General features: G+C 40.3%; 1 protein-coding gene across 8 annotated transcripts in view; it reads left to right on the forward strand.

Moving 5' to 3' along the window:
• The window catches only part of LOC148641970 (arf-GAP with coiled-coil, ANK repeat and PH domain-containing protein 3-like), a 177,348-nt gene extending 158,627 nt beyond the window's left edge, over positions 1-18,721 (forward strand). For 5 of the 8 annotated variants that reach the window (XM_088616932.1, XM_088616931.1, XM_088616933.1 and 2 more), the window contains exons 22-26: positions 1,213-1,322; positions 2,372-2,482; positions 3,347-3,408; positions 12,478-12,533; positions 15,249-18,721. In XM_088616932.1, the coding sequence (XP_088473058.1) occupies positions 1,213-1,322; positions 2,372-2,482; positions 3,347-3,408; positions 12,478-12,533; positions 15,249-15,317 (408 nt within the window). In that variant the 3' untranslated portion in view covers positions 15,318-18,721. The remainder of the gene's footprint in view (positions 1-1,212; positions 1,323-2,371; positions 2,483-3,346; positions 3,409-12,477; positions 12,534-15,248) is intronic. The other 3 variants (XM_088616936.1, XM_088616937.1, XM_088616934.1) reach the window with 1 other exon arrangement.
• The last annotated feature ends 5,177 nt before the right edge of the window (positions 18,722-23,898 follow it).

Below are 23,898 nucleotides of genomic sequence, written 5' to 3' on the forward strand. Positions count from 1 at the left end.
CAAGGCAGGCTACACACTGGAGGGGACGCCCGTCCATTGTAGGGCACACACAGACACACGCATCAGAGACGACTTTCCAATGAGCCGGTTAACCTACTGGTATGTCTTAGCACTGTGGGAGGAAACCCATGCAAACATGGGGAGAACATACAAACTCTGCACAGACAGCACCCCGGGTCTAGAAATGTGATATTTCAAAACTTAAATTGAGGAAAAAAAGGAAAGAGAATTTGGGCGGCACTGTGGTGCAGTGGTCAGCATTGACCCCCAGACCTGGAGTGCTGTCTGTGTGGAGTTTGTGTGTTCTCCTCACGTTTTCCTCCAGGTCCTCACGTTTTCCCACAGTCCAAAGACATGCTGGTAGGTTAATTGTGTTCTAGGAAAATTGGTCCATGTGTGTGTATTGGTATCTCTGCCCTGCAAAGGACTATTGTCCAATCCAGGATGTATCTTGCATTGTTGGGATAGGCTCTCCGTGACCCTGAATTAGATTAAACGTTGAGAAGATGGATGGAAAGCGAATTTGCAATTCCAAATGTGTACTAAATAATGACTATATTGCTAACCTGGATATCAATATTTCTCTGCAGCTCAACAGCATCAGTCCAGTCCAGCTGTTGTTGGCGAATGGAGTTTTTGTCCTTTAACATGAAGAGATTTCTTTTAGGCTTCTAATGCCTTCCTCTGAATCAAATATATTCACCCATCAGGCTAAATGGGCCAAATGCCCTCTCATTTGTAACCTTTATGTTCTTAGATTTATGTAAACATAAGGAAGAAAGAGATAAAGTCCTTTGTCCTTTAAGGGCTGGGATTCAACAATATACTGCACCGTACACATAGTTGGTGAAAAATGAGAAATTATAAAGCGGGTTTTAAAGTTGTAACATCAGGCACATTTGTTTAATGTGGTAGCTTCCTGTATGATAATGTGATTTTTATCACAGCTTTCTGGGAGTTATAAAGAAGAAGCATTTGGGGCAGATTGTCTTTCGGAGTAAAGACGCCGTCTACATTTACAGGATTAAGTAACAAACCTGATAGGAGAGAGCTGTGGTTACAAAAGCGTCTGCGTTAAAATAGAGTAGAAAATCTCTGTCTTGCGTCAGGCGGGCGTATGTGGTTGAAATTAACTCTGCAGGGCTTCCAAGCCGTTCGAGTGAAGCTTTGGCGAGTGGGGATTAATGCTCTTTTATTTTGCTTTTCCTCCAGGGCTCCTTGATAGCCTGCGAGTTTCTGCTTCAAAACAGCGCAGACGTCAACCAAAGAGACCTGCGAGGCAGGGGCCCTCTGCACCACGCCACGTACCTGGGGCACACAGGGTGAGTGATGCCAGGTGCCCAGACTGCTGAGCCTGTCTAATCCTGACCTCACGGGCTCAGTGCAAGCTAGCATCTGTCTCAGCCCAGGACAAGCCAAATGCAGCACATTCTGTAAAAAAGGCTATACCAGAAGTCCGTCTCCTCTCTTCATTTTATCACCTGGGGACAAAGTGCTATAATAATAATGGTTGCTTACACTTATATAGCGCTTTTCTGGTCACCCCACTCAAAGCACAGGTAATGGGGATCCCCTCCACCACTACCAGTGTGCAGCCTCACCTGGATGATGCGACGGCAGCCATAGTGCACCAGTGCACTCACCACACAGTACCTCTCAGTGGGGAGGAGAACAGAGTGATGAAGCCAGTTCAGAGATGGGGATTATTATGAGGCCATGATTGGTAAAGGCCAATGGGAAGTTTGGACAGGGGCATTAGGACCCATATAGACCGCAGGGTGAGCACCCCCTACTGGCCCCGCTAACACCTCTTCCAGCAGCAACCTTCGTTTTTCCCTGGAGGTCCCCCACACCTGCTGAGCTTCAGTGGGGCTGCCAGTTGTGAGTTGCAGGGTGATATGGCTGCTGCTGTAGTTTCACCAAAGCCCTGAGAAAAAAGAGAATTGTTTTGGTCAATAAAACAATTTTCCCAATGGCTTGTGGAAGCTTGGAACAGCCTTCCCAGCCGTGTGTTAAAGCTGATGCTCTGGCCTCTTTCAAGAGACAGCAGGACGAGATCATGGGATCAGTTAGTTGCTGGCAACCCAGTGATCTACTGTAGGCAGCCTGAAGAGCCTTCTCACATTTGGAATCTTGTGTTATAACTGGTAACTTTCAGATGATGCATACAGTAAGTGTGTTTTCATCATACTGACTTGGTGTTTACTTCCGTGCAGGAATAAGTCACCTCTTCTGCATTGTATTCATGAGTTTCTGAAGATTGTAAAGCCAATGTTTGATCTTTAATCAGTTCTGCCTCTCCAACAGTGGCGTGATAGAGCAGTGCTGTGATAGAGCAGATTTAACTCATTTGGTCTCCATCGGTTTGCAGACAGGTGTGCTTGTTCTTGAAAAGGGGAGCCACTCAGAACGACGGTGATGAAGATGGCCAGGACCCACTGAGCATTGCTGTGCAAGCTGCCAACGCAGACATCGTCACCTTGTGAGTAGGCTAGATCGTCTGGCTGTGCTCCGAGATGTCCTCTTCTTAGTCCCTATAATTAATCGTTTTTATACAGTAGTGTCCAATTTCGCACATTCTAGCACTTTAAAGAGCAAGCACAAGAGCTGTTATTGTTGACACCATGCCACATGTTTTAAAATGACGTGGTGCAGAGCTGTTTCTGGTCATTGTCACATGCAAGTCACCAGGGAAACATACCTAGGTACAGTATGTGCAGCCAAGGTTTTGAGAGCGGTCTTAGTCAGTTGTTTGCAGTGTTCAAGACGTCCCTGGATTACCTCAAGCTATGGCTCTTTTGGCTGACACTTTTATCCAGAACGACTTACAATTGTACCCATTTCCTGGCCACAGCTGGTGTTTTACTCAAACAATCAGAGTTTAGTGCCTTGCATACAAGGCTACAGCAGCATTTCTTCTTGGAATCTGAAACACACACCTTCTAGCTAGGGCTATAGAGGTTTACCAACTAATCCCTGCTTTTTTATGCATCTGCATGTGTATGTCTCCTCTATGGATATTATTTTCCTTAATTTAATATGTGAACAAATGGATCAGAAGTGTTATGATTATCGTAAAGATGCTATTTATCCATTTGTTGCTTACACATGTAGTCTGTCTGTCCGTTGTCACCATTTCCATCTGAATTCTACACATTTGCTGTTTGGCTTTCAGGATAAATGTGTGTAAAGTGTGAACACGACCAAACGTGTGTACACAAGTACTTGTTTTGGCATTAAGAAATCAAAAAAGATAACCTTGGAGAAGTATTTTAGTGCCCGCGTTATGCTCAGTGCCTGAACTAAGTGCCGATTCTCCCTCTCCCTCTCCTGCCTTCCTCTGCAGGCTGCGTCTGGCTCGGATGAACGAGGAGATGCGGGAGTCGGAGGGTCCCTTCGGACAGCCAGGTCAATACCCCAGCAGCAGCCCCACTGAGCAGCAGTATAGGAAGTGCATTCAGGAGTTTATCTGCCTCAACATAGATGAGTGTTAGACAGCCTGAGCCCTGTCCACACTGGAGTGGGGGAGCAGATAGCTGAGAAACTTGCCGGTGCTGTCTGGGATCTAGTGACAAACTTCACTCCTGCTAGACAGCCGACCCCGTTCTAACTTCTAGCAGATGGTGTTCCTGATAGGAGTCTAGGAAGACTTCGCCGACATTGTTTTGTTTCTTTTAAAGGCTTATTCTTTGCAATATTCCTTCTCCAATTCCGTATTAGGACACCACTTTGTTGAAACTGACCCCCCCCCCGAAACCAGGCTTTGAGACTACAAAGATGGGGACAAGAACACAAAAAAAAACCCAACATAAAGAGTCTTCATCACACCGCTGCTGTCCCTAGGGCTGGCCAGATAACTGTAGGCCTACAATGACATCCATAAGTACTGTACCAATGTCCTTTAACTCTGCTGCTGGTACTGTGGGATTGTACTGAGCTAAGCAGTGGCGGTATATTTCACGTGAATCCTCTTAAACTTGCACTATGCTACTTTCTTCTCTATGAAGGTTGTAGTGGTGTGAGGAGAGCTGATCAACAACCGCTAATTCTATGTCCAGATATAACAAGGAAATATCTGAATTAAGAAAAACAATTTAGTTCTACCAAGTCATTCTTCCTTCTTCTTCTGTGGTGTAAACACATGGGTCAATGATACATTCTTACACGCTGTGTAAGGAGGATCCACTGTGCGAAAAATTATATTGCCATCACGTCTGCCTACAGCCTTTTAGGATGACATACAGTACCTGTCCTCCAAACTAGTGTTGAAGATCACCCGGTCTTTCTTTATGGCCAAATAACTGCCAAACAGAGGATTTTTTATTGTGGCCATGTGTAAAACGCATTTTAAACTACCTGAGTGTGGAGCCTATAGGACACCTGTTCTGTAAACTCAAAAGGGACCAATATTCCAAATACTTCACTTTCAGCTCATCTGTTTAAGCACCCAGGTTTGTGGCCATGTTTTACACCATCATGGCAAATTCATTTTTGAGGATGGCAAATGCAAGACTTTGTGGTCTCAAAGCCTGCTATCGATCATTTATCTGAATCACTGCTGCTTTGCAAACGAGCAGTTTAGTGATGTGGCCACAGCTGTACTGTGGCCACAGTAGTTCCCCTTTCCTGTCACTGCTGAGCAGACAAAAGACAGCAAGTATTCTGCCCCCTTAAATCAGCAAACTGTGGTTTCAAAAGGAATATGTGCACTGTAATATGCTGCTGACTTCAGACGTCTTATTTTAGATGGGAATCTCACTTCAGTTACGCTGCTGTGCAAAAGTCTTACACATTTTTGACTGTTGTATCTGTTGTCTTTGTTTTTTTTTTATTTTTTAGCGAAAAATACGATCCTATGGCGATCTTCTACTGGAATGGTAGTCATTTGTTTCAGCTAGTAGTTAATACACATAGATCTGTATTATCTGCATGTACAAAACCGAGCCTTTCAGCTTTTATGAATGTACAGTATATAGAGGGGAACAAAAATGTTAATGAAAAGGAAAACCTGACAGCGAGTCAGTTAGATCTGATTGGTAAATGTGACCTCGCAGCTACTTCGGCTCATACTTGTCCTGTATAGATGACAGAGTGGACATGATCAGGTTTTTGAAGATTGCTAAATGACCAGCTTAGTTTCTTCTCATCCAGTGTTTCGCTGTAGTAAAAACAGTGCATTTTGCTGTAATCGTTGAAACGCAAGTGGAATAAGTTGTTGACACAGTACATATAATGGTACTCCTAATCATGTCTCAGATCTCTAAGACTTTTGCAGAGCAGCTTTTTGGGGAAAAATGTGTGTGCGATAAATCCACTTGAAATGACTCTTTAACATCTTATTGCTTAAATTACATATATACATGCAACGTTTTAAATCCTGCATATGTTCAAAACTGTGTTGTAGTGGCATGAGGTGATTTATTTTGTGTTTAACAAAAATGATATACATCATGAACATTGTTTGGAAGACTAAAAGGAAATAGAATCAGCCAACAAGGTGAGCTAGGCCACTGAGCGAGATGTAGAAGATTTAAAGACGTCCTGAAGCATCTGAGGGTCATTCTTTTAAAAGTGTGTATATATTCTGATATTAAGTCTTGGACAAGACTATTTATTTAAAACAAAGTATTAGTACATTATTTAGATTTTATGTATAAATCAACTTTGTGCACTTTTCCAACCTACAGTATTTTTTGTTTTGATATTTTAATGTTTTATTTTTACTGCGTGGGGTATTTTAATGAATAGTAGTGTTTTTTTTGCGTGTTTCTTATTTATGTTGATATACCCAGAGGACTAGTGCAATGTCTTATTTTAATACAGGAAAACTGTATTTCTTGAACTTTTCTTTAAACACCATAGATGGTATTTTTTTAAACTGGAGGTAATATTTGTCCTTTTTTAATGGGGACCCACTCGCAATGTCTCTTTTACAGACATTTTTGGGTTACGAGTACAAACTGGTTCTTCAAATTCTACAGTTCATAGAAAATATTGTAGGGCGAAAGTATTTAACAACACGAAGCTACTGGGTTTTATAAAAAAAACATTACTACAAAACTATAGATTTTTGAAAACAAGACTTGATACTTACCGTTTACAAATTTTTTGGTCCACTTTTAAAAAAATTAAAGTGCTTTCCAGTAATATGAGATGTTATCATGTTGACCATTATCAAAGCATTTATTGCATAGGTTAACTTTGTCCCTATATTATAGAAGCACTAATGCCAGCTTATTTTTTTCTTTTTTTAAATTGATCATGTGATACCAAATGTTGAGTTTGAAAACTGTGCATAGCATTAAGCATCAGAGGCTAAGTGACATCGTCTTTGGTCCAAAAGAACCCACAGTGCTGTTGAGTTGGTTCTGCCAGTTGGAGAGTTAAGGTACTTCCTTAGACATCTTCTGCTGGGGTTCTACTGTAATTCAAAAGAAGAAAAGTCCAAATTTCACCCCCAGCAGAATAAGATGCTAACATAATGTGGGCCCAGAAAAATGATTTCCAGATGGACAAAAGAATCTATCCTGTGTTCCCCATCAGGAACAGTCCTGCCCAGATTAGCAGTACAGAGTAAAGTAACTGTGGAGCAATTTAAACTCTTCCACATCTTTCATCTGTGATTTTTTCCTAAATACAAGAGTCCTACAGGACTTATGTAGGATTTTTGTTTTTCTTTGGGGTTGGACAATCCGTTCCTGACATTCCAGGGTGGCCCTGGGGTTTCACCTTCAATCTGAATTGTTTTATTTCACTAATAAATCACCGGTTTTTAGGTCTTAGAAAAGTGGCAGCACATCCTTAGGAGGTGAGGAGATGCCCAGTTATATGTGAGATTTCTTGGATTAACCAGATGACACAAATATGGTGTCTGCAACCCCCCTCCCCTGCTCAGGCCTCACATGTATCCTACTAATGGATAGACATTAAAATATGATACAATATCCAAGTGCTCCAGCTGTACTGCAGCATGTGAAGTACTGTACAGCCCTTGGTGAAGTAACAACATGTTTCAATGTTTTGACTTATTTAAAAAGTTAGGACAAAGGCCTACAAATACGATGAGGGTGACTCAGTTGTGTGGGGGGAGGGAAGAATTGATCAATTAAAGTATGAAACGTAAAACCTGAAGTAAATTATTGTAATAAAAACACCTTTCTTGGGAAGGTCGAAGCTTGAATCTTACGTTTCACTTTGTGTGTTTGTTTAAAGACACTATTTTACCATGAAAACCATCTTTGGACAGCATGTATTTAATGTAAATACAGGGCAAGAACCATTCATTATTAGCTTAAATTACAACACATTGTTCTTTTGCAGACACTTGTGAGGATACAAGATCATGTCCTTTTACTGCTGTCCCACCCCCCCCGACAGCAACCAATAAATGCACTTTTCACTTGACTCCCAACAATTCATATGAATGTCATGAAAGAGAAAGAGGTGAAAGTTGTCGTTTTTGCTTTTTTTTTAAGACGTACTTTTTAGCAAGTGAGATGACAGTGTATCTTTCCCGCAGTACAGATGGAAGGACCGTAAAATATATCGAGGTAAACTTAAAAAAAAAAACTAAAATAAAAAAGTGACCAAAACTGTAAGGTGTACCACACAAGCAGAAGTGTTTAGTGTTGTATCTTTGGGTGTGTGTTTTAATGTGGGTGTAGAAGACACTTCTTTAAACAACTGTGCTGTAAATAAGCTTAAAGCATTTAACTCTTTGCCTGCTTTTGACATACATCTGTGAGCTTTTCCTGTTTGTTTTTTATTCCTTTTCGCTATACGATCTGTACAGTATCTTGGAGTATTGTTGGAGAACTCTGTGGTCTGTCTTGGAATATCCTTGTATAATTTACACAGCTGCTCTGTCTTGGGTTTGGTTTCTTTCTTTTCCCGTTGTCTTTGAAACACTGAACAATAATAAAAGAAAAAATGTGGATGAACTTAACACCCTTTCGCTTGTTCTTTTTTCCTCCCTGATAATCTGTGTCCGTAACACCTTTGTGGGTTAACATTTCTGCTGTCAGTGAGCCTAACATCATTAATCTCTCAATGGTGGTGGTGTACTGTGGAGGTGGTGGTGGGCAAGAACAGCACTCAAGCACTTCTGAAGGACCTGGCTTTTTGGGATGAGACTGTGCAGTGAGGGCTCTTCACCACGGATGGACCACAGTTCTCTTGTTTACAGCAGCTGCTGTTCTCAGTGTGAATTGGTCAGGGTCTGTATCTTTATTGTTGCCATTTTTTCCTGGCAAAAGTCTATTTATAATCCAGGTAAAATAATGACAGGTTGGTGTGGTTTACATAAAATGAGGGAGGTTGCAAAAGATATAAAGCCATCCAGATCATCACAGTGTAGGATGTTGGTGCCAAATCCCGAGTGTTTTCTAGTTTCGGTAAATGTCGTTTCCCCGTTTTGAATTCTACTAGTATATAATTTCCACATACGTTATATCGTTTATTAGAATGATTCTATCTTCAAGGTTAGGCAGATCCACACCAGTTAAAGGAAAAGGAGAAATGTAATTGGATATCAACAATTATCCCATATATTGTCATTCAGTAATTTCCCAGAATCCTCCCTGAAACTTTTCATTTTTCCACCAGTTTATACAGCAGTGTTTTCAGATGCACCACACAGAAGTTATTTTTAAAACCATGGAGATGTGGCAGCAGTGAGTGGCACAGTCATACTCACAACAGAAATGAGGGGCATAGCGTGACGCTGGCCCACATGCCTCACCATCTTAATCTTTGCAGCCCACCCCGTCTGTAGAGTAACATGTCAAATGCACAAGAGAGCCTCATCTGGGCACAGTTCTCAACATACGTGAGCTGTTTCAAGACCGCTGCATTTCTGTTGATTTAAACTTCACCTGGTCAGGTGAAAGCATGCAAATAATAACAGTCGCATAAAGCAAACTAGGAAACGGCATTAATTAATCATTAATTAATTAAGTGCTAGGACATTACACGGTGCTAAGGAGTATCAGTGCCTCTCAACAAAAAGGATTTGTTAATATAAGGGCCTATTCAGTAGACAGGCCTTAGCCATGCACCTCTGTGGTGAAGTACTGTACTGTACTCAGGAAATGTTCATTTGTTTTGTAACAGCAGCAGATTTCTCAACTGTTTTCCCCAATCATGTCTTCCCTGCAACAATCATTCTCCTCTGTGAAAGAAGTGCATTGGCATGACGTGTGTGTGTGTATGTGTACAGTACTTTCCAGACTTTTCAAGGCCTGATCCTGGGTTCTTTCCTTTGAAAGAGCCGAAATACTGTACTTGTGTTTCTAGAATATGGTTAAAATAGTAGTGTTTAGATCTGTTTGGATACATGGAGCTGTCCAGATGGACTTCTGGGATGAAGTTTGCATAGCTCAAAAATTTGAACACCAGCTGCATGTCTTTGCCATGGTTTTCAGAGAGTAGTGCCTTACCACGTTGGTTTTCCGGTATTGAACAGACAACCATCTCAACTATCTTACAGCTGAAGATTGTTTTGAATTGTCAAAGCTCAAGTGTAATGGAAAATGTAGGAATAAACTGCATTTGTCAAATTCTACCTGTATAGCTGTGCAACTTTTGTCACTTCATACTCCACAGTTTTCATTCTGCTGATTAGTTTCAGCAGGACATTAAGCACTTATCTATTTTTAACAGATGCGAAGCCACTCTGGAACTAAAGCAGATGACAGCATGATAATTTTGTTAAAGTAATGAGACCGCCTGTGCTTCTGATACCTTTCCACATGTTCTGGATGAAACTGTTGACAGCTGATGTAGCTTTGAAAATACAGTAGCACTGGAGTACAATACACGGATGATAAGATGTTTATTGATTGTAATCTTGCTTAAAGCAGAAAACACTGTTTTGATCACCATCCAAAATGAAGCATCTAGGGTGTAACAATGTCTAATAGAATTGTTTTTGCATTTTGCTACAACACTGAAGTTAACACCTGTTCACTTTCCAAAAATACCGTGGGATTTTAATCTCCACACTGCAGACAGGCCCTCGGGTTATTGCTGGATGAATGATTACCTTCTTAGAGTTGATAAAAGCATCTTGATAGAGAGAATAGATGAGGTAAAATCACTGGAGTCGTTTATCCATTTGGCGTTGAATTGAAACCTCCAAAGGTTTCATATCATTCCAACAGCAGACAAAGAAATAATAAGACAGTGAACTGGAAACCGATCGTCGATTGAAGAAGCAAAGTTACACTTCTAAAGCATAATGCTGACATTTCAATCCGTAAAACATGTTTTAAGTGTAACCTTTGGAAATTAGGAAAAGGAGAAATTGGGAATAAATGGAAGGAATGGTGCTGACTGGTGGAGAAGAGCTTAGGATTTAAAGACCAGCAAAGAGCTAGAGGCACAGCAGGAAAAAGATATGAGGATTCCCTAAAGGCTTAAAAGAATATAGAAAAGTGATGCAAAGCGTCAGAGTTTTTTTCAGTCCACCAGCAGAAAGAATACTGTAAAAGCTAAAGTTTACAATATAATATCAGATTGAAACATGAAACTGCTGCTAACGTCACATTTTTATGAGAGCTGGTGGCACAGTGGCGCAGTAGTTAGAACTGCCACTTTGGGCTCAGACCTAGGAGGAAAAATAATATCAAGTGCTAAAGATTTGTTTTATGCTAAAATCCTCCAGTACTGCTGGTGTATCTTAAATCACTTTTCTAACCACTTCATCCAATTCAGCGTCACAAGGGAGGATACCCAGGGTCTCTCAGACACCCACTCACCCCAGGGTCAGTTTTTCCAGAAGCCAATTAACATACCAGCGTGTCTTTGGACTGTGGGAGAATACCAGAGCATCTGTAGGAAACCCAGGAGAACACAGGGAGAACATACAAACTCCACGCAGACAGGTCACCTGGAATTGTACCCAGGGCACCTGAGCTGTGAGACAGTAATGCTACCCACTTTGCCAAGATGCTGCAGTTGGGGCACATGTTTGGCAAATTCAAATTCACGTTCACAAATGGATCTATACAATCAGGAAGGAACCTGCACTATACATAATACTATAAGTGAGTAATTCTAAGCTGCAGGAGTGATGTAGAGATCTGGGTGTACACATAGAGTCCTCTATTTCCTATTAATGGCAATGTGGAAGAGCAATAAAAAAGTAAACTAAATGCTACACATAATTTAAATAAATGGAAATGACGCTCACAATTTTCAATGTGTTTGCAATACCTCATTGACGGTATTGTGCGCGGGTTTGATCACTGTAACACAAAAGGAGTTTAAGCTTAGAAAAAGTTCAAAGAGCCACTAGAACGATTCCTGGTCTGAGAGGTCTTAAAGAACAAAGAACATTGATCAGGGAAGTCTGACAGGTTATACTGTAATTGGGGTCAAGACACGGGTCTAGTTGACAAAAACGAACAAAACAAGATCACAGGGGCACAACAGAAGAACTGAAAAGGAAATTCATGTGGGACAGATAATGGAGCCTGATGAAACTGCTTGTCTGCTCAACGAGCTGTTAGTCTGGCAGCCAAAGTCTGTGCTTAAAATTTCATCTGGAACAAGCAAAATAGGTGTATCGGCCTCCTCTTGTTTGCAGACTTGTTTCCTATGGTATCAGTATTGATCATATGTATTCCGAAACAAGTATGCACCGTACTGAAACGTTTCCAGTTTTGATTCAGAAAGGACAGTCCTAGCTGAGGTTTCATTACCACCATCTCCAGCAGCAGCCTGGTTTTCTTTTGATGTTTCTTATTTTAATTCAGACCCGGCCCAGCCAGCCCGGATTCTGACATTTGACGAGATCTGGTCCCGACATTGTGAAGATGGTGGCTGTACGGGGAAATGGTTTAAAGACAAAAAAGGCGCAACAAAAGGGCTAACGGGGTATTTACTGTATTTATCATTGTGCGCCCCCACACAGTTCGTGGAAGTGAGTGAATTTGGAAAAAAAGAGAACAAGTGGGAGGTGAAACTGGTTTCTGTAAAGAAACTGTATCATTTAAATTGTTAACAGTGAGGAGGTGAGAAAAAAATAATGTTTCTCTCCCTTTCCAGCCTTCTACACAGCATCCTATGTGTGGGCTAACAAAGTTTCTTCATTTACTTTAAGTTGAATGTATTACATTTTCAGGCTGTGTTCTTAAGTGTGGAAATTGTGCTCTGTTGTGTGAAAAGAAACTAAGTGTTGTATGACAAACAAAACAGCAAAAAGCAATTAAGCTTCTCAGATTTTCTCTCAAGGTTTTGTCAATATTCAATGTTTTTTGTTACCTTCAGAGAGTGATGCTGCTGGTAGCTATTGCTGAATGTGGATGAAGGCTTGAAAACTTTGTAATCATTTCAGACCATATCACACAGCTCTTCAGTGCTCTTCCCACTGAGGAAATTTCTACAGCCAAATGAATTATTTGGGGGTATTGAAGTTAAAAAAAGACATTCACAGTGGCAAATCTGGAATTGAACTAACTCTTATTGCCTCCCTAGATACGGGGGTTGCCATGGCCACCAGGAGGATAAGGCAGAAGGAATTGTGGGATAGAGTGAGTGAAGCTTCATGGTGCATTTTGGAGGGGTTCTGTTGGTTTGATGTTTTCATCTGAGGAGGTGTTTTTCTTTTCTCACACAAATTTCCCTGATGGTCAGTCCTCCCTCTACAGTAGGAAAGTACACATAGACAAAAAAATAAATATTGTATTGTGACTTGATTACAGCATTTCCATTTCCCATTGATCATATGAATGAAATGTGACGAGCACTTTCATTATGCTGAAGTTAACTTCCAAAGTCTGCCTGTGGAGTTAAGAGATCCAGACTAGATCTCATTCCACTCCGTCACCTTCCTCAGTTTGTGAGTTTGCCTGTCTACAGGACTCTCTGTTTGCACGGAGTTTGTGACATGAGGCTGCTGTAGACCACATGGATGAATCATCAGGGAGCGTCTCTTCTGGTTTGTGATTTGCTATTCCAAGGGCTCTGTCTGGTGCTCCCCCCTCTGTAACCTGAATGACGCTTTTAAAATGTTATCGGGTGCAGGGATACACAACTCACTTGGTTTATTGTCGTGGTGTAAATGAGTTAGCAGTTAGCAATGAAAAAAATATTTCTTTTCGGCAGATATCTTTATTCAAGGTAACTTAAAAGACATTATTTTTGTTGGAAATTAATTCACATACCACTCTTTTCTGGATGGATTAACCTTTTTTAAATAGACCATATATTATTATTATTATTATTGATGTTCTCATGTTCACCATTGCCGAGTAGATCCGTGCATTTCCTGACCACCTTGTCCACTTCAGAGTTGCTGGAGCCTATACTGGCAAACAAGGGGTGCAAGGCAGGATACACCCTGGATGGGATGCCAGTCCATTGCAGGGGCACACTATTGTCACTTTTCCCAAAAGCCAGTTAACGCACCAGTATGTCTTTGGACAGTGAGAAGAAACCCCCACAAACACGGGGAGAACATACAAACTCCACACAGACAACACCTCAGGTCCAGAATTGCACCTGGGGTCCCAGCACTGTGAGGCATTAGTAGATTAACATTTGCCTGTTAATAATTTTGCTAACAAACCCCCGTAATTTTCAAATGATGCATCAAACTTGAATATGCAAAACAAATTTTAACATCAAAATTTTGTACAAATGTCTGCCATTTCAGTAAGTGCTTTAGAAGACTCCTAGTCCATTCAGAGGACTTAGAGGACTGTAGGGAGGGAGAAGGAGCAGGACTGTTGGCTTCTGATTGGACAAGCACGAATATTAGTTTCTGTGGAGGAGGAGTTATAGTTCTTATTGATGATTGGCAAATTTCAAGACCATTATCTTCCACTGTTAGAGCAATGCAGGTCACATTGTACACTAATACTCAGACTAGCAACAGCCTGGGCAAAAAGCTCGACTTGAGTAAATTATTTTCAATTTTACACTCAATTTTGAATAACCAGTTGTTGTTTTTTTCACTTCAGCAACTGCACAGTAAGAATAAAGGCTGGAGATCACAGACCTCTCACATGCCTGGCTGTTACACCTGTTCGTCGTTTGATACATTATGAGTTCCTCAGTGCTTTGCAGGGGAGTGAACACTGAGAATCACTGATGAAGCTGTGGTGGATCAAAGAAGATGAGCCAATCATAGCAGCAATCAGTTAACTGTGTGCCAGCACAGTCAGATACAGGACGTAACTTGCACTCATAAAGTGAGCATTTTTAGCAAGCAAACCACCTGGAACTAGTGCTGCATCTTGTGCTGTACTTCAGATATTTCAAAATTCATTATATTAACCTTGTTGTTCTTCTGTTTTTGTGGAGTGTTTTCTGTATTATACAACATGTACTATTGACTATGTGTTATACAGTAAATACCACTGTACTAACTATACAATAGGTCACTTTGGATGAAGCCATCTGGTAAATGCAGTAGTTATAATATTGCCATAGACTGGTACTTGTTAAGTCCAGATGCATTGATATCTCCAATATATTAATACAGAACAATTCCTTAGAAAGGGTTGGAAAAGCAGAATATGACATGTCCTGATTTATTCCAATACAGAGTGAATAGGGATCTTTTTTTCACCTCAAGGCAGTGTATAGGACAGTCTGCTCATAGACTCCTCACAATTAAATTCAGATCTGGGAATGTATTCACTGACTTTCAGTACCAGACTTTCCAGGGAGTCGTGTTTTGTAATGGCAAACGGTGTTCAGATAAAACCCTCCGTTTTTCCCTGCATCTACAAATGATGCATCTTGTCTCATCTCTCATAAGGAGCAGCACTGCATTGCGAAAAGGCTACATAGCAATGCCCCCAGGCTGTCTGAACTTCCTTGATCACCTGAAACAGATGTACCTGTATCTGTCTGATTCTCAAAAGAATAAAACTGAAGCACGCCATGCAGTGCCCTTTATCAAACGCTACAGAAATCGGACCTTAGTCAATATAAATCAATGTTTCACAAACTCAGTGTTTGAGACACATTGTCTTCTTGCTTTGGGTTCATCTGAGCTCTTAATTGCTTCATTAAAACCTTAATCAAACTAATAATCTATTAAATTAAACTTTTTTTTTTTCGTTTCCAGTCTTTAGCAAGTTAGAGATCGTAACTTTTTTGCTTACTGTATTCAGGTGACTGAAAATACCCAGCATCCCCTCACTGGCTTGCCGAACAACGCTGAGCCGTTCTAACCTGATTCCACTCCTCTTTCGCCATGCCGGGGTCTCTAACGTGCCTTGTTCTTTGTGTTCCAGGTGATGCCACATACCTTGACATCTTTAGGGAGTTTTCTCACATGGCGTCACACAACCCCGAGAAGTTGAATCGCAGAAGTGTGCTCTTTCAGCACTCCTTCAGGTAGCTCTGACTGAGGCGCCTCAGTCCTGCCAGTGAGCCTCTGAGTGTCAAGAGTCCAGCTGTCACCTTGCTAATGTGGAAATTTGTTTTCTGTTTACATCTTGCAGTTTGTGATTGATTATTATTATTGATTTCTTTGTTGTTGTTGTTGATAACACAGGGGTTGCTAATGATGATTTCCAAATCTCAGTAAACTACTAAGAACCAACAAATAATGATAACAGGCTTAAAGAAATTGGAAGATTGGAGCTTATCCTTTAATGTAAATAGATACCCGGCGATTCTTAATTGATAGTTACTTTGTTTCAATTTTATGTTCATTTTTACATATGATACAAATGCCACTGCCAGGATTGTTCAACAGTTTTTGTTTCAGGCCGAAATCTGATTAGGTTCAAAAGAAAACCCTAGTAACAATTCCTTACAAAGGTTTTTAGGTAAAACGTTGAGGTACATACCTGTATGTAGAGAGATTAACAAAAATATCCATTCTTATTGTAGCCTTATCGTTTTGGAGGGAGGATTTGAAAAATAATCCTATTTAGTATTTATCGGATAAGGCCAATATTCAGACTTTCTTTGAGATTAAAGATGGAAAACATTTCTGGTCTTTGTAAGTACACTTGTAAAATTCAAGCAAGGGGCACATAAAGCTGTTGTTCTTCAGGTCTGTATTGTTATTTGACCACTGACAGATGATGTTCCTGCGATTCATCAGCTCATCTGACTTCTTCCAGTGCATCAGAACAGGGGTTCTGAGTCTTGGTGCTGAAGGAGTCTACAGCTGCTGGTTTCACTCCAGCTGTGCTTACTTACCTAATTCACAGCCTTCACCAAACTAACAAATGGCTTGATTGGAATTCTTGCAATGTTTTTTTTCTTGAAAGTTGGGGATTTTGCTTATGAAATGCATTCGTTATAAGGCGAACCCCACCATGTCCAATAGCTGAAAACAGTCAAATATGAACCCTACCATCAAGTCAATGAAGGGCTTTAAAGAGCTGGAACAAAGACTAGCAGGTGTGTAACCCTTTTTAGACCAGGATGGGGAACTACTAGATTACCATTCGAGTGGTTTGGAATTGCAGGATATTCCTACTAAATAATTGTGTTTGATTAAATGCGATCAAGGTCAAGTTGACATTCAGCGTTACAAAAATTAATGCATTAAAGTGATTTGTGTAGCAGTTTTAATCCAATGCAAAATGACCTGATTAATGGAGCTTTAGTGGTTCAGCTGTTCAGTGTACAGTACACTCTAGACATTGCTGGTTGGAGTCATCTGCCAGCCGTAACCAGAGGTCCCAAAGTGAAGACATGCAACTGGCCGGGTTTAACACTGGCTGCTCAGGACACCCTCAGATGGCCACAGTGCTGTAACCCTGCAGACTTGCCAGACACGTGTGAGCCTGTAGCGTTGATAGTAAGCGCCGTATCTCCCCTCCAGTCAACACTGCCTAGTGTGGGACTTACTGCATTTCAAACAGCAGACGGTTAAGGACCATACAGAGATCATAGTGGTAAATTCCAGGCTGAGGTGATATAAAATTAAAGCAATTTGCAATTCTAAATCAAAAGAATAATGGAAATATGCAACCTCTCATGTTACTCATGTTCCAGTTGAATATCTTGCTGAAAATGCTGCAGTTATTATGGACAACACATTTATTATCTTAATTAGCATTTTTTATGTTTTTCTTCATTGTGGATTTCTTTTACAGTATGGATATGTATTAGTGCAGGTTATGTGAGGATTTGCAGGACTTTTCCTCCAATCTTGCTCCTAAACGTCTTTTTAGTGCTATATTTTTGATTCTCGTGAGATTTTGTCCTCGTGTTTTCCGTTATTTTGCTCATTTTGTTCAATCTGAAATATTTAAGCTTTTCTCAACGGTTTTACTGTTAATGACTTTGAAAGAGTATTTGATTTGAGGTCAAGTACCAGGCTCTTGCAGAAATTAAATGTTTCATTGAATTAGAGCAATTTCAGTCTTGCTTTTTACAATCTTGGTCCAGAACTTTGTCCATCCAAATCTACTCTTATGAATAGATAACAGCTGTCCTACAACTGATGCATTACATGGAAAAGCTGGAGTACAGTACAGCAAACTCACTTAAACGCTCAACAGACAAAACGGTTTTCAGCACATATTTATTTAGCAGCTATGTTTACATTAACTCTGACGAAACAGTGACATGAGATCCACACGTTAAAGTTCCCCCTGTCTGGTGCCAATAGGGGATTGAGTTGCAGGCAAGTCATGTTGATCTGTGACTTATGCAGGCTATCTGAAAAACATTCCTGGGGAGAAAGGTTATATTTGTTTTATTCATTGGATAAAAAGATGAATTATGTAACGTAGTGTTCAGGTAGCACACAAACCAGAAAGCAAACTACTTGGGAGAGCGTAGTAATTAACATTTAATTTCTAACCACTAGTTCATTAAAAAGCACTTACCATCTTTTTTGTGGAAGATAAGAAGCAATGTTTCAGGCATCAGGACTGCACAGTACAGGAAGCACAGAGCACCTAGTGTGATCCAATGCATTACAACTCAGACAGGGGTTAGCTGGATCTGAACCCAGGAGTTGTGAGGCAAAAGACATAGCCACCACACCAATGTGTATCAGCCCAACAGAATATCATTCAGAGTGTATAGCCTTGACTTTAATTTTTTGTAGAGTATCTTACACACATAACATTGTCAGCTTTTTCTCTGTAATCCAACCCAGAATCGAAAACGAACCGCATTCCAGGAGCTTCAGCTTTGTTTATGTGATTTATTGATAGCAGTATATTGAGTTAAGAGCCTTGGGTGACTCCAATCAAAACAATTTCAGGATGTCATTTAATGCAGTCTTTGTGTTTGTACAGTAAGTGGTCTTCCTTCGACCCTATGGAAAGCAACAAGTTTTGGGTTTACTTGAGTGAGTGGGTCACAGTTTAGATTCAGTCCTCGACACGATGACGTCATCTGCCTTATTTCACATTCATTGAAATGGATCGGTGGGTCCAGCTCTTGGACAATTGGAATTTTGGACACCTACTTTCTCATCTAAACCATTTTTTAAATGTTGGACTTGAAGTAGATAAAGACAGGTCTCCCAGGGTGCGCAGGCATGTGTGTTATTTGCATGTTTTGTTGAATGTTAATCTTCTAATCATGTAAGAGAGAAAAAATATGATGGACTATGCTGGAGTAGTCTCACGCATTTATATGTTATCATTTTATATTATGAAATTAAATAAGAATCAGTTATTTAGACACAAAATGCTAATATATCACAAATTTAATGGTATTTTGTAATACAAATGTGAAGACCTTTGATTTTGTAAACTGATGTTGAAATAAAACAACTTTTATCATGGCTCATGAGTTATACAGTACATGCTGTGTTATTTTCCTACAGACCACTTTTCCCTTATTGATACTTTCAAGATATCAAGGTTACTATTCCTGGGCCACTGGTACCGGAAACTGACTGTTACAGCTGAAACCGTGATTCAGAGTGCTACAATGTTTATTACTGTTTAAAAGTACTAGTGTGAAAGAAACACAGGGAACTCTTTACACATGAATGTGATGAGTTTGCAGATTTGTTGCTCATTAGCGGTAAAAGATTTAGGCTCAAGCTGTACTGAATAGAATTTATGGTTTAAGTTTAAAATGCACTGAATAAAAGCCAAAGGCCGTGCTGCACCAACTACTATCATAACTAGAGCTCACAGAACAGGCATGGAAAGGCTCATCTAATGAAAAGCACAATTTCTGTTTCCCTCTTGCTCCCCGGACTCTATATTTAGATGCCACCTCAAGGCTATTTTTTACAGCACAGAGAGGAATCTGAAATGCCCAAGATCAATGTTCGTCTTTCAGAGCAAAAGAAAACCAGCTCTCGGTGAAATATTCTTCTCTCTCCCTTTTATATTTTTTTACTAGTACTTTTGTTTCACTGCACCTTCTACTCTGGGGTTTCAACTTCTTTACAATGCCGAACAAAGAGCTCCCTTTTCACTGATGGTATGCACAACCGACCTGTTAGTTCCTTTGTATTCCCTTCTTTCTAAACTATCGTTTCAGCCCATGTGTCGATCTGGCTGGTGATAATGAACTCTAAAGTTACATTTACAGTACATCCCTCCATATCATTGGAGGGGTTGATTCAAAAGCCTTAAAATTGGAAATCCCTCTGGGTTTTTGGATTGGGAATGGCATTGCCCAGGTTTCACAGTGTTGTTCATTGTTTATTCAGTCCCTGAGGAAAATTTCCTTTTCACACCTAACCTGGATGCTGCCCTTAGTGCACACAGGAACAATGGATAGAAGCCCTAGGACAGCTGTCATAATGTAGGCAGAGCACAAACCCACTGTGGACCTCACCTAGGAGCAGAGGAAGTGGGTCTTGACTGAGTTACCATTGCCGACAGACCACTTGAAGACAGTTAAGCACAACAGTCAGCAAATAACATTATTTAGAAAACTGTAATTTTAGAAACAGTTAAGTTAGCAGTGCTTTTCCATTTAAGTTCATACTAAAGCCAATTAATGGTTTATTTAATTGGGCCCAAAACTGTGATTGAACTGCATGGCTTCAGCGGATTGAATCAGTCAAGAAAGGCTGGCCTATTACTGTAGCTCCTGTTCCAGCTGTTTCTGCCCCATCCTGTGAAGGCACAGGCATGATACCTTTGTACTGCCACACTTTTCCCTCCACCATTTTAGAAGTTTCGAAAGAATTGTTTTATTCTTCCATCAGCCACTAGATCCTCCAGGCTTATTAAACATTGTAAGAAAAGAATACAGATAAGTGAGACATGGTGGTGCAGTGGTTAGCATTGGCGCCTCAAAGCGCTGGGGCCCTGGGTTCAATTCCGGACCTGGGGTGCTGTCTGTGTGGGTTTCCTCTGGGGGCTTTGGTTTTGTCCCACAAACCAAACAAATACCGGTAGGTTAATAGCCTTCTGGGAAAATTGGCTCTGGTGTGAGGGTATGCGTCTGTGTCTACAGTATGTGTAATGGGATGGGTCAGCGTCCCATCCAGGTTGTGTCCTGAGAGCAGAGATGCTGCCAGCGACCCTGAGTTAGAAGAAGCAGATAGAAAATGGATGGATGCAATAATACAGATTTCCATAAACCCCATTAATGGTGATGGTCTTGACTATATTCATAGGATTACAATTAGGTGCTATTGCTGACTTTGAATTAACGTGTTAAATGCATATTCAGAATATGAATGTAAAACAGCTTCATAAATAAATATATCAGGTTGTAAAGGTATTGGAAATTGGTTCTCTGATGCATGCCTTCATGAGGTGGTGAATAGACAGTATCAAAACCTTATTAAATGGGCTATTTTATTAAGAGTTATAATCACGGCTAACAATGGCTTCTGTGTACCAAATCACTAGAAAACACCACCTTGATGCTGGGGAATTTGAATGGTTCCTTTTCTTTTAGGAAATGCAATTCTGCAACAGCCAGAACCATCTTGTTCGGCCAAACTGGTTTCTGAATGTAGTTCCAAACAAGATGTTGGAACTTTTAAGTTTTGGAGAGTGATGGTATCCCTGCCTTTAAGGTTTATGTGGCAGGATGCTGAGTAACAGCTCCTGGCCCACTCCTACGCCCACTCTCAGCCTGCTCCTTTTTCTTCAATAGAAGATTAGGAGGGAGTAATATTCAATAGGACAGAGTTGCACTCTGTACAGTTTTGTTGTGATATTTTACATTCTTTCCTTTCCTGTTATGAAAAGTAATAAACCAAATCATAGAATCATACCATTTCCAGCTGTCTGAGGTTCGTTATTGTCTAATTTTTTGGGAAATGCTTGTTAAGGAGAAATGGCTTCATTAACACACATTCTCGTGGTCTGGATTGATTATGTGAATTACTGTATTGGCCTGGAAAAAGGATGAGGAGAAGAAGATGAAATTCACTTTTCTGATGATTTGAGTAACATAAGCCCTGCGTTTACCCAAATGTAAAGTATTGTATGATGATGATAATTATTAAAGATGAAGTGTAAACATACTTGGACATTTTATGTAACAAAAGCATTTGCAAAATCTTTCCTACACGATTCAGAATACATTGAAACTTTTGATGTCAGTAAAGCTGTTGATTTTAAGTCACACCTAGTGGAAAGTATTTATTAATACAGTATATACTTTAGTTAGGTGCTTGGTCTTGGTCTGGGATAAGGAAATCTATCCCTTGGTTTGTACAGATTTCCTTTCATACATGTATTACACTGAGGTCCAATATTGACCTTAATATTGAATATTGCTAACGCCCATAACATTCCTAACACAGTCACTAAATTAAACACATCCTGGATGCTTAAACTACCCTGGTGTTTCTTATGCTACAGTAGAAGACAGTATTCATTCTCACACAATAGACCATTTTCTAAAGTTGTCCAAAGATTTATTCTACAAAATGAGCACAGTGATTGAACAAGGACAACATTGCCATCTAGTTACTTCTCTTAATATTGCAATCTCCTAAATGTGTTTCTGTCTCGATCAATACACAACGCATTGACATGATAAACTCACAGTATTTTCTAATTAATAATCTCTATGTATAATATATTACATGTATAATATACATAATATCTATCATCTTGCAATTTTGTTTTTGCTTTATTGCATAACATCCTGCCTAATTAAGATATCTACAGTAAGCATATCATTCATCGTTTAATTTTCTAACCACTTTATCCAATACAGGGTTACAGGACACGTTTGTATCTGAATCTTGGTTAAAAGTATTATGCCTTAATTAATTCTGATCGTTTCAATTTTGTGAAACTCGAGTAGCTTGCACCTTATGCTTCCTTGCCATCTCCCTTCAGGTTTTTTCTACTAACTGTTCCAGAGTAAGATATCCACAACAGTGTCTCCCACCCTGCTTCCACTCCTGGAAACACAGGTCAGTTGGGTTTCACAGGAAGTTGGGTTCCCTTAGCCCTTAACTACGTAATTGAAGTCATTTCAATTTGAGGGAAAAATTTCCCTCAGGGGACAATAAAATCTTATCTATCTATTATTTGCCTAATTGGACCTGTTGAAGCATTCCCTTGTTCTTCATAAACTTAATAAAAGATTTAGACAGATCTATAAAAATGCTGGACAGGAGCCCTTGCGAAGGGCAAATGGACACACCCGCTTTATGGTATTCACAGAATATCTCCGATAAGTTTGGAGTTCTTCCACTGGATGGGTAAACCTGTGTTTTTCTTCACACATCCATCAATCCACCCATTTTCTAACCACTACTTACTTCAGTAATGAGGGTCATGAGGGAGCCAGAGCCTATGACAGCAAACAACGGGCACAAGCCAGGGTACATCCTTCACATGATGCCAGTCCATCACAGGGCACACACTCACACCAGAGCCAATTTTCGCAGAAGCCAATTACCCTACCAGTATGTCTTTGGAACAGGGGAGGAAAACCATGTGAACATGTGGAGAACATGCAAACTCCACACAGATAGCAGTCCAGGTCTGGAACTGAACCCAGGGCTCTGACCACTCCTCCCCCTTCTTCACTGTCAATTTTGAGTTTTCGGGATTGGATGATTTGACATTATTGCTCCTGGTCACAGGAGGTCTTTGCTGCCTCGTTATTCTCTGGATCAAGTCCATTGCATTGTGAACCTGCAAAATCGGAAAAATAAAACATCCATTGTCACACTGAAAAAAACCACCTGGTTGCAATATTGTGTTGTAAAATGGTGTTTTCTTGAAGACCTTGTACATTGTGAAACTCATACTTGATCTGCTTACTGTATATACAGTATAGCTCATCAGGTTTGGCATTTCTCCAAAGCTCAGAGTAGGTGAAGAGAATTCCTTATAGGACAACAAGGAGACAACAGCACCAACATTAAATCAACGTGAAATACAAGTCATTATTATGCAGGCATGAGCTATACCACAATGTGAACATAAACATTTACAGTACCTGCCCAACTTTATACATCATTGAATCATAGCCATTGAAATAGGACATGAAGGCGCATAGAGTAATTTAAACACTTGCTGGTACAGTATGTATATTTGATATCTGATCATCGCTATCATAGTAAGTTACTTTATAGTAAAACAAGCATTTATCACATCCCAGTCTGAGAGAAGGACTCCCTCGCTATCTTGCTTCGTGTCCTGAGCCGTCATGACGTGTAAAAGCCGATATCATAACAGTCAAACGTGTTTATTTTCTAAAAAAACTTTCTCGTTGCGGCTATATACTTAAGCCACATCACCCAGAAACGCCCCAAAAATGTCTGCGAAATGCAGAAAAAGCGGGTAAATAATAAAGCCGTTCACAGAAACGCGGACTAACAGGTGGTTTCGCAGACCCAGATTAGAATTGATCTTGAACTACCTAATGCTATTTCATATAAATAAGGCTGTTAGTATCGCTGATCTTGGTCTGTGAAACCAACCCCGAAGTTGGTGAAAATGAAGTGAAGGAGTTCCAGCCCACCGCCACCCGAATCGTAAACGGGAAATGGTTAAGGCCGCAAACTCCTCC

This window comes from Lepisosteus platostomus, chromosome 23 (genome assembly GCF_059453375.1).
Source record: "Lepisosteus platostomus isolate fLepPlt1 chromosome 23, fLepPlt1.hap1, whole genome shotgun sequence".
Lineage (NCBI taxonomy): Eukaryota > Metazoa > Chordata > Actinopteri > Semionotiformes > Lepisosteidae > Lepisosteus > Lepisosteus platostomus.